The 12,151-nt window shown below is 36.2% G+C and overlaps 1 protein-coding gene across 1 annotated transcript in view; it reads left to right on the top strand.

The window, feature by feature from the left end:
* Positions 1-11,701, top strand: part of LOC144963383 (ubiquitin-protein ligase E3C-like) — a 40,657-nt gene extending 28,956 nt beyond the window's left edge. Inside the window, exons 21-25 of the mRNA XM_078897356.1 lie at positions 191-281; positions 728-826; positions 3,849-4,005; positions 4,404-4,534; positions 4,926-11,701. Coding sequence (XP_078753482.1) covers positions 191-281; positions 728-826; positions 3,849-4,005; positions 4,404-4,534; positions 4,926-5,093 — 646 coding nt within the window. The 3' untranslated portion in view covers positions 5,094-11,701. The remainder of the gene's footprint in view (positions 1-190; positions 282-727; positions 827-3,848; positions 4,006-4,403; positions 4,535-4,925) is intronic.
* The last annotated feature ends 450 nt before the right edge of the window (positions 11,702-12,151 follow it).

The raw sequence follows: 12,151 nt of genomic DNA, 5'->3' as shown, positions 1-12,151 counted from the left end.
ACTGATATTTTTTTAATGGGACCCCTAACGATTCAGGTATGCAGAATGTATCCATTCATTGTTATTCTAGTTTTGAACTGAAATACTCAGATTTTTGTATTTAAGATTGAAATTTGCATAAATCTCTTTGTTGTGCTAAATATTTGAATTTTTATTTAGAATGAAATGTTTTGATTCATTTTTCTCTCAGAAACCTTCTGTATTTGAAACATTACGATGGAGATGTCACAGACCTTGGTTTGGACTTTACTGTTGTCAACAGCCAATTCGGAGAAACCAAGGTATATATAATATATATAAAACTTTAAATGCTTTTATACGTGTCATATTCATTTGTATAACATGTTACCAACACCATGCTGATCATAGACATCACCATCATCATCGTCATCATAAGATTTGGACTCCAATTTGTAGATATTGTAATGAAATTGTCCTGAAGAAAATGCTTCATAGTGTTTTAGGTTGGAGTTATTGATGATTGTAATCTTTCATAAAAGATAACTTGTAAAACACGATACTGTTTTCTTGATATTAAATTTTTGGTGGTTAAAAAAACAAACAAACTATTTTTGTAACTTTATCTCTCTTCATTGTTTTTATTTGCTTGATAATGGGAAATTGAAAATTGACAATTTTATTAAAGATTCGATTTTTGTCATATATATTTTTCAGTTTTCAAAACGATATAAGAAATTTTAACCATTTTTAATCATCTTCATTCCAGCTGGTAGATTTAAAACCAAATGGTTCTAACATTCCTGTCACCAACACAAACCGCATTGAATACATCCATTTAATGGCTGACTACAGAATCAACAAACAGGTAGGTACTTTGTACTGATATAAGTATAAGTCTTCTCAACATGTTTTTGTTGTTAGGTCCAAAAAAGGGGAAGCTTGGCTCAGCAGTACAGTCTTTTTGCTTCGTACCCAGAAGGTACTGAGTTCGATCACCCGCTGATGCGCTGTGTGGCCTTGAGCAAGTCACCTTGCCCTAGCTCAATTTGCGCGATACACTGCGGCTTACACCTGGGTTATTCCAGTCTTCCCTTGGAATAAACCCTTAACTCACTCAACCCTAAAACCGACTATGTCCGTAGTTAACCCGGGTTACTTTTACCCCATACCTATTTATTACATTTTTCTGAGACAAATTATAGGCGTAGTATCAAAGCTAGTGTTTATGGAATTTGTATGTTAATGGTAGCTGAATAAAACTATCTATGTACATGCTCATTTTAATAGATTTTTTTCTAAGTTTGAAAAATAGCAAAAATCTCTAGGATTGAGTGAGTTAAGACAAATTTCCCAGATGGGATAGATAAAGGGAATTTTATTTTTCTCTTTTTTAATAATGAAGAGAATAGTTCTTCAGAGCTATTATGCCCAAGGATGCAGAGTTTATCCCAGTTTCTATAGTGTGAAACGGACAATAGCAATTGCTTGTTATTCTTTGTATAGAACACTATTCTATCACAAACTACTTTTTGCCAGATCAAACAGACCCAGCCACCCAATCACTGCTGGATGGACGTGGGGGGGGGGGGGGGGGGGGTCAGATAAAATCTGGACTGCACCCTGGATCATGTGAACAAATGTTGAGCTATCAGGACCTCCATGAAGAGAAAACCTTTTTGATAAATAAAAATACTTCACAGAAGAAATAATAATAAGCATTGGTTGCCAAGTTTTGGTACTTAGGTTCCCCTAGACCCAGCTACTTTTTTCAACGCAATATCTACATATCTGTAATATGAAAGTTGTTAATTGTTTTTTGATTGTTGTTCCTTCTGATTCCTAGATCTGTCAATTATTTCCCCTAGACCCAGCTACTTTTTTCAACCCAATATCTACATATCTATAACATGAAAGTTTTTAATGTCTTTTGATTGTTGTTCCTTCTGATTCCTAGATCCGTCAAGTTTCCCTAAACCCAGTTACTTTTCAACCCAATATCTACATATCTGTAACATGAAAGTTTTAATTGTCTTTTGATTTTGCTCCTTCTGATTCCTAGATCTGTCAATAATTTCCCCTAGACCCAGCTACTTTTTTCAACTCAATATCTACATATCTGTAACATGAAAGTCTTAATTCAGGCCTCGAAGTGGGCCGGGAAAACCGGGAAAAGCCGGGAACTTTATTTTGAAATTTCCCGACCGGGAAAAGCCGGGAAAATCGGTGAAAATTGTCTGGGGCCGGGAAAAAGCCGTGAGAAAAATTTAGGTGAACAACAACCCAACATGTATTCTTCAGCGTAATCATTACCCAACCTGCGAACGATCGGCTTAGAGCATGGCAGCAGCCTCTTATGGTTTCCTCACACTACTAGGCCCTATGTTATGACGATCGACCCAATCAGCAAAGTCCGGTCCGCATTCGTAGAGTACACAGACTATTACCATGTTTCCTGTGCATGACGTAATTATAGTGGTTTAGAGTCATCGCTGAAACACTGGAAGACGGCAATGGGATAGTTGCGTCAGTTGTTGAATAAATTATCCAGGCACGGTTGATAAGTAAAAAAACCAAATTATGTTGTAGTTATGTTGTAGTTTGAAACAAACAAAGTATATCACTGATCTCGTCTCATTGAGATATAAAGAATGATATAAAAATCAAGAAAATCGGCCGATAAATAAAAAAGTTGCTAAAAAAATCGAAAATAAACAAAAGCAATTTTTAAAATCGAATTTATTCGTAAAACAGTTGGTTTTCAACCGATTTTTCTGAAACAAGGACCAATGTTCTTCTTTTTTCAAGCCGATTTCAACAATGTGACTTTCAAATTCCTCAGAATTATATTTTTTACTTTTAGATTTTAGCTTTTAGGCCTGCTCAAAAAGGTGTTATATTCCTTGCCACTTGCACAACAATAGCGTAATACATCGACGGCGAGAAGCGTCTTTGTTTCGACCAGCCGGTTCGGTTAGATAGCCTGTGATTGGTCGAAGACTTAAAGACGCTTGATTCACTCAGTCGACTCATCATTGTCGACAAGACAGGAGTGCTAGAAACACACATCCCTCCCCTCATCTTAGTAGTGTGTGTGTGTGAGTGTGTTTTTTCTTTGTTTTGTTTTTTTTTGGTGTGTTTTTGACTTGGTCATGAATGCGATTGTTAGCTAAGCTAAGAAAGACGGTCGACGTCCTTGAGCTACTTTAATTAATTTTCAAGACTTGTTATTCAATTATTTGGAGATGGCAGATTAAGGTCGTTTACTCATTGTAATTTGTACTAAGTTTGTTTTGTCTGTCTCTAGATTAACTAGCTTTATTTCATTCATGTGCAATTCAATAAGTAGGCCACAAGTCTTTGGACGCTACTTTCTCTCTCATAGTAATATTCAAATGTCTTTTTCTCTCTATTGATTTCTCTTCTCTTTGTCTCTTTTCTCTCTCTCTCTCTCTCTCTCTCTATATATATATATATATATATATATATAATCTCTCTCTCTCTCTCTCTCTCTATCTGTCACTCTCTTTTTTAAAATATTTTTTTGCATGTTGTAGGAGGCCTAGACTTTACAGGAATACGTCCATGTATTAATAGCCAGAGTCAATATATTTCTTTCTCTCAGTCTCAGCTACTCTCTTTTTCACTCACATCTCTCTCTCTCTCTCTCTCTCTCTCTCTATATATATATATATATATATATATATATATATAGGTAGTGGTGACTGGTCTAGAATTGATGAATATGCTTGAAAATTACTACCTTAAAATTTTCCCTAGAGCCTGGAAAAAACCAGGAAAAAACCGGGAAAAAGCAGGGAAAAATATTTTCCTGAATCACTTCTAGGCCTGTTAATTGTCCTTTGATTTTTGTTCCTTGTGATTCCTAGATCCGTCAACATTGCAATGCCTTCCGGACAGGAATGAATGACGTCATACAAGTGGAGTGGTTACAAATGTTCAATAGTGGAGAGCTCCAAGTCCTCATCTCAGGGGCATCCGTGCCAATTGACCTTGAAGACCTGCGACGAAACACGATCTACTCTGGTATGGCTTAAAACATTTATTATTGTAAATATTTCATTCAATTTTTGAATCAGAAAGTATAGTTCATCTTTCTTGTGGTAAATTACTATAATGTAATTATGCTGAAAATATATTTGGATAAGATAGAATAGAAGATATGGTGTAGTGTATGTTATTACCCGCTTTAATAGCTATTTTTTCATTTAAAACTTTTCTTAGTTCTATTATTGACATTTCATTTTGGGTATGATTCAACTGAATTAATCAGGGTTTTTAAAAAAATCTTAATTTCCATTAAAATTTGTTGCAATCAATTCTTTATTTGATGATCTTGTTTCAAGTTGTATAATTTTTAAAAACCAATAAATAAATAATTTGTGCATGATCATTTGTTTTTTTGTTTTGTTTTTTTTTCCCAGGAGAGTTCTCCGATGTCCATCCTATTATAGAAATGTTTTGGGTTGTTGTTAATGACTTCACAGACCAGCAGAAGAGGCAATTGTTGAAGTTTGTCACCAGTTGTTCTCGACCACCATTGCTTGGCTTTAAGGTAAAAAGAAATAACAATGGCAACTGAGTTAAGTCATGCAGCTTGGTTTTTGGAGAACTGAAAATTAATTAATTAATTAATTGAGTTTTTAAAGTTGTGACCCATTAAGTTCCTTTCTGAGTTTATGAACTGAAGTATCGCAATTAAAATATCTGCAGACGTTTAGAACATGGGGTAAAACTACAACTCTTTTTGACTTTACTGATATTTTGTTAGATGCTCTTGAAAACAATGACATAAAAATATTTTTACCAGAGGTCTCACAAAATATTTCATCTCTTGTTGCACGTAATATTGATAGCAGCCCGAAAATTATACAATCACCAAAGTAAAAATACAATAATTTTAGAATTGTTCCACATAAATATCTAAATATTTTATTTCCTCGTAGGATTTGTATCCCGCCTTCTGCATTCATAGTGCCGGACCCGAAGACCGTCTTCCAACAGCTAGTACCTGCATGAACCTGCTGAAACTGCCCATGTTTAAAGACCAAGAAACGTTGAGGAACAAGCTGGTCTACGCCGTTGAATCTGGAGCTGGCTTTGAATTGAGTTAACACCCGACAGGTTTTGTTTCTTGCATACCCATTGTATCTTTCATTCATTTATTTTGAGTTGCAGATATTGTCCAGGGTGAGATGAGATAATCAAAGCGCGCCCCTGTGGTGTAACTGTAGTTTTGGACTCGCATCACGATCAAAATTACGTCTGAGCCGTCAAACTGGCAATTAGGGCACCTAGTTGGTGTTTCCAAAGGAAAGTCATTTTCCTTAGTTCACTCATCAGTGATTGGATAGCTAAGTCTCTCAAATCTTGTGTTAAGAACCTTGCGATAAGCTAGCAATCTATCCAAAGGTTATCAAGCCATTGGGACTGTCCATTTAGGGTTAATGGAACGGAGGTAATCTCTGACCCCTTAGCCTTAAGGCTGTAAAGAACATCAAGATAATCAAAGCATTTGTCGTGATTGAACTTTTAGAGTTTTCTCATAATTTGGGGGGGGAGTTCGGTGCTTGAGGAACGAGACATTATTCCATGAATTTTAGACTCTGTTTGCATGAGATTGATTAGATTGCTCTTACACTTCTCTTTGTAATAGTAAATTAATATCTCTTTAAGAGAATGGAAAGTGATTGAGACAAAGCATGACCATCAATTGGTTTGATAATGTGAAAAATTAAGTCATATGGGCTAGAATTGTACAGATGAGATGTGAACGAGAATTAGGGAAAAGTATATGGAGATGTTTAGGACTGAAGCTTTCACTAAAACAAATGACCATTGAATAAAGGAGGGGGGACATGGAGCATCTTTTTGGGGCAGAGATTTGGCTGGAGGGATATCGTTCATTTTGAAACAAAACCTCGAGAAAGTTTGAAGGGTCTTTCAGGAGAGAGGCAGGGGCAGAAGAGTTTTGTTAAATGACGGAAGAGAAAATGAAAAGTTTTTGCTGTAAACTTAACAAAGAATGCTCAAAATCACATCAAATTGATTAATCCAGTGAATTCCATTTTTTTTATCTTTCCTTTTTTTTTTGGAATTTTTTATTGCATTACTTGTATGGCAAGATAAAATAAACTTCTGATTCATGAATCTCTTAAACAACATCAATTCACCAAGATTACAGGCATTATCTTGAGAGATTGAGTTGTCTCATTAAATTGAAAAAACCCCAGAAAAACTACTCTCACCGCACAAACTATCAACATATCTAGTTATTGCCAAAAATTCCTTATTTTCCATTTGTTTGTAATACGTTACCACAAAGGCGTATTCTTGTTGAATTGGTTTGTTATGAAATAGTCGCATTTGAAATCTTAGCCCTCTGTGATAATCTTATTTAGAGGGAAGGGATTTGGGAGGGGGGGGGGGGGAGGAGGGAGGTGATATGTGGACAAAGATTGATCACAGAGTTTTGATATATTATGAATTTTATTATATGGGGAAGAGGCAGATTTTTTACTTTAAAAAAAATTGATTTTAAAGAACAGAGACAATATTTATGGCTTTGAATTTTGAACTGTAGAAAATGACACCATTCTCCTTAATGAAGCATTTCATTTTATTTAAATTTTATAATTTTATTCGGTAGTTAAATTCAAATTTCACAGTTAAGTTCACTGTGGTATGATACCAGTTTGAGACAGTTGGTTGCTGATGAATTACAATCCATGACGTGATTCCGAGCAATCGCTCATTCTGACTCATTTGTTTCAAAACGATATTATGAAAGGGTGAACCATAAACCAAAAGTGATTCTATCTATAAAGTATATGTAATATATTATAATTAATTTATATGGTAAGAAGAATCCACAAAGGTGCTACACATAAAAAGATACAAAGACAGTAGGTGACACAAAACGACCAGAATGACCAGAAATGTGGGATTTTAGTTTTTCGTCACTACGTTTATTGTCATCAGTTAAAAAATATAAAAGCAACCAAAAGTTTAATATTTTTGGTTGTAAATTCTATTTTTAGAATCAAAATCACCCATGACATAATGATTAGATGTGGTGGGTCACAATTTTTATGTGTCCAGTGTCAAAGGAACCAGTATTTGATTCAGGATGACCTGGCCTGACCTCCCTTTCCTGTCCACCCAGCATGATTAGTGTTTTTAGCCAAGGCAATTGCTGTTGAGGCAATGCAAAACTTCATTGCAGACACGAGATCATTTAGTCTTATTAAATCTGTGAGGACAGACCAAGGGGCGATTTACCTCCAAGGAAGTTAAGACACTCCTGCGATTGAACCAAATCAAACGTGAATTGTCTTCGCCACTCCAGAATGGTACAGTGGAACACACTTGGTAAACTCTTAATGGAATGTCTCACCGCTTGCTCTTGGAGTCAAAATTGCCAAAATATTTGTGGACATATGCCACAATGGCGGCTGCCTACACCAGAAATGGGTTTTATATTCAAAGAACCAATTGTACCCCTTACCTGTTGTTTACAGGGAAGAAACCCAATATTTCAACTATGCAATACAAATTTCCTTGTTTGTTGATCTCCAATTGGGTATCTGAATTACCTGATGAAAGGAATCCATTGTTTGTCTTTTGAAAACTGGTCTATGGTCCCTCTGTCTGTTGCAGCTTTCACTGAAAAAATATTCTGACTAAACATGTGGACATTTAGCACATCCTTCAGTCTCTAATATCATGACTCGTTCCATTCATTTCACGAAGACTAACAATCACATCACCTTTCCCTTTGACAGTGTTGGTTGGCCTTGTTCCGTCAGCCAATTCAATAACGTGTTGCGCCGCATTAAAGCCTTTGTCAAATTTGACAAATTTTTCTTCACATTTCACAATGTAAACTGTAGTGCCACTATCCATGAGAAAAGAATGGTCAAGAGTATTGAATGGCAAGTTGCCGCAGTTGAAGACGAAATCACTTGACGAAACTGGTGAAGGTTGCTGTTGACTACAGGTAGTCATTAGCAATTACAGATTTGGTGCTTTTTAGCCATCTGAAGAACTGGGTATCGGGGGTTGTTTTGCAGACATTGCAGTATCTGCTGGGTCTAGTAGTTAAAGTTAAAGACGAAGAAGGCGTATTTCTTTTTCTGCAGAAAGCAGTGTCATGTGAATTAACTTTGCAGATACCACACCACCTACTGCAGTTCTTGGTCCCTTTCTTGTTGAATTTTGAGTGAGAGTACTTAGAGTGAGAGTGGGATTCGTTCCTCACTGACGAGCGTATAGATCGGTAATGTTGGAGGTTTTTAGTGTCCTCGTAATTTCTCAGCAACTTTGAACTCAGCAAATGATAGAGATCGATCCTATTGTGTTATCCGCAGTTGAAGACGAAATCACTTCACGAATTTTGTGAAGGTTGCTGTTGACTACAGGTAGTCATTAGCAATTACAGATTTGGTGCTTTTTAGCCAGAACTGGGTATCGTGGGTTGTTTTACAGTCATTGCAGGATCTGCTGGGTCTAGTAATCAGTAATGTTGGAGATTTTCAGCATCCTTGTAATTTCTCAGAGCAACTTTAAACTCGGCAAATGTTAGAGCTCAATCCTTTTGTTGTGTTGTGGCAGTGAACGAACTAGCTGCTGGGCAAACCTTTGATCACCATGGCGACAAGCAGGCTATTCTTTTGTGTCGCAAAGGGATTAAGTGGCAGACTCCGCGCGAATAATATAATCAGTTACTGATTCGTTGTCCCCTTTAACTAGTGAGGTGAGCTCCGTGTATGAAGTGATGACCCATGACTTGCCTTTGGGCAGGAAGTGCTGTCTCAATATTTTCAGAGCTTTTGTTCCGTTGTCTCTCGCATCTATGATGAGAAGAGGCAATGATCAATCGTTCAAGATTTGAACCAATTTGGCAAATCACTCTGCGTTTTTGCTGTCGTCAACAACGATCGAATCATCTTCGAGGTAGGTAAAAACAAAATGCAAGTCTCTGATTCTCATAAACCCTGGAAATTTATTTCCCACAACTCATACTTTGTTTGGTCACTGTCAAATAATAATCTGTGCGGATGACAGGGCCCATAACCTGTTGATTATTCATGCCCATGGTAATAAAAGAGGATAAAAGAAGTATGGATCATAAATAAATAAACTTAAGTCATTGTCTTGTTGAGGGATGAAACCGGAGAAGATTTATTTGATATTTAAAAAAGAAAGAAGTATTAATACTTTAAAAAAGCATTGAAAACTTTCCTTCTAGTAGCATATCTATGAATTGGGATCCAGTGAAAAGATTTCTATTGGTGGCTGCCATTTTGTTTTCAGGAGAAATCAGGTTGCATTGTGGGACACTGTTAAGACAAACTTGCTCTCAGAGAATCAGAACTCATGTGTAGGGCAATAATGCATTAGGATTTAAGTCAAATTTGCTTTCAATTATTTCATATTTTGGTCTATGAGACAAAATGTTTGCTTTGCTATAAGTTCTTAATTAATAGGGAATGGAGATGAGTCATTGTTGTTTTGAAAGCTGACATTGAGCTATATGCTGTCATGTGGATATTGCTGCTTTGTTTATGTTGGCACATAAGACATTTTTGCTTTCAAGGGTCGAGGTGAGACCTGTCATTTTCATTTCTTCTGACAGTGAGTACCTCCATTTCTGTTTTGGACGCCCCACCCTTCATGTCCCTTGGGGGTTCCACTCAAGGGACCGGTGGGTGACATTGCTGCTCCCTGGTCTTCTTAGTGTATGACCGACCCATCTCCATTTTCTCCTCCTGATTTCGGTGTTGATGGGTTCTTTCTTGGTACAAGTTTCATTTCAACATTAAATTAATTAGTCTTTGACCCGTGGTTCTCCCCGACATAATATACCAGTTTGATTTGGTGAGTCAGATATCCATGCTAAAAGATGGTTTGTTCTGTTATGATAATTTTAATGATATCAATTGCCCCTAAAACTATGACTGCCATAGTTATTGTTGTTTGGATATGGAATTATTGGAGAACGTTTCAAACATTTTTTATAAGGTTATATGAATGGCCATGTTATATAATATGCTTATTTCAGTCAGTTATATCATCTTCATAATGGTTCATTTATTCCCGGAGTCATATCATATAGAACTTCTTTTTTTTTAAAATTCTAAAAGCACAAGTTGCCTGTTACTATTACTCGGTGGAGTTCCTGACCTCTCATAGTGATTAGGGAGGCACTACTGTCTTCTATCTCCCTATATCTGTTTTTCAACATGCTTTCTGTCTTTGTCTTGGGATGCGATTACTTGGTTTTGTCCTGGCCCCAGCCGGATACCCTAACTGGGAGGGAAAAAGTCAAAAATATAGTTAAGAGTTTTGGGAGATGACCTTTCTGTTATGCACTGTATCAAGTTTTGTTTACATATATGATTTGTAAACATTTGAGTGTGTTCCTCTTAGTGGAGACCTGTGCTTGTGACTGGATGAGACTTTTAGGTAATCTCAAACTAAGTACTTTGATAGTGTGCTCTTGGAATCTACATCTTTTCCCTATTTGAACCAGTTCCCCTTGTCTTAAGTTTTCTTTGATGCTTTAATTGTAGTTCTAGAACTTTTTACTATCCGAATTTCTTCCTTTTTACTGACACTGATATGACCTTAATGTGTTGCAAGCGCCGTAAAACCCTTAAAAACAAAAACAAAGTTGCCTACCTTTTTTTTTTTAAATCCAAAAACTCTTACAACATCTGTCACTGACTTTTAGTAAGTTATTTAAATAGGATCGAAATGAAATTATTCTATGGAGTATTGCACGTGATACAACTGACTTCAGGATTTATCTGCACATAACCTAGCATAAAGTCTGTTGTTGGATATGTAGCTAACCCAATTTCTGTATCGTGAGACAGACTTTAAAAATTGCTTGCTCTCCTCTGGATATGAGGCTTGTCTATCACAGAATTATTTCTGTCAGATCTAGTGGGAGTTTGAGACCCAGCTACCCAACCACAGCTTAAAGTAAGGGCAAGTGGCCAGAGAAGAAAGTTCCAACAAACCTTGAATCGAACCATGTCTGTTTGCATGCAATTAGGATGCTTTACCAAATAAACCACTCAGTCTCCATTTCATTTTCATTGAAAGCTATTCTGCTGTACTCTGACAAAAAGCATTTTTTAAAAATATTTGACCTGGATGGCAACCAGTGGCTTCAGGCTACATCCACCACCAAAAGTTACTCTCCCTCTTTGATCTATAGGGAAGATTTTATTTTTTAATAATTTTAGTTTCAATGTTTCAATTTATTTTAATCGTAAAACTTGTGTTTTATATATCAATAGAATAAGGTGATTCCGAACTTGTCAAAAGGTCTCAAACCCATGACTTCTTGTGACAAGTTTGGAATCATCTCAATCTGTCGAGTGGCGGGTGGTTGGATGGGAGCATCACCCTTGAATCATATACCTATGATGTTCGCATGGGTGTACGATCCGATAGTGATGTCGTTTCTTCTTCTCTTTACTAGCCTATCCTGCTTCTTTGGTTTTTGATTGTATTTTTGACAGGGGATATTTTTTTTTCTGTAAATCTTCTGCCTGTTTGTTCTTGGTTATTTATAATTTAGCTTATGATATCTTTAGGTTATGATTTTGATTTACATACTATTTTTGTTAGATTGCTTGTTTTTTTGTTTCAGCGGTCTCTCATATAACCTCAATTGTGTTGGAAGAGACCTAAAGCAACAAACAAACAATCTGTCGAGTGAGATTTCTGGGCCAAAAATGAATAAAAATGTATTTTGTCAGTTTATAGCGGAATTTTGCTTGATGTGACATGTTAAATAAACCCCGTGAACCAATCAAATGACGCCTAAGCTAATGGTTAAATAATGTTTTTAAATGAATTGACATTTCATTGGATGAAGAAAGTTTATACGATTTATCTATGTCAAAGTGAGTTAGAAGCTGTGGATTCTAAAAAGTACTGAACAAAAATGAATATAACGGGTTAAAAAAAAAATACTTATGACAGTGTGTCGGATTCAAAACCCTTTTTCACTTTCAATTGCAATGGAAAAAAACAACAAACAAACGTATAGGGAATGAGATTAGTGGAAGAGTAGCGTCCCTTGATTGGACGTCACCCATAGTCTGTGACGTCACCGGCGGAAAAGTTATTAGAGAGAGAACGCCATGTTGGTTGT

The sequence above is a fragment of the Berghia stephanieae genome, chromosome 1 (genome assembly GCF_034508935.2).
Source record: "Berghia stephanieae isolate SIO BIC M18660-M18661 chromosome 1, UCSD_Bste_1.3, whole genome shotgun sequence".
NCBI lineage: Eukaryota > Metazoa > Mollusca > Gastropoda > Nudibranchia > Aeolidiidae > Berghia > Berghia stephanieae.
This window is presented reverse-complemented; position numbering and strand designations above follow the sequence as displayed.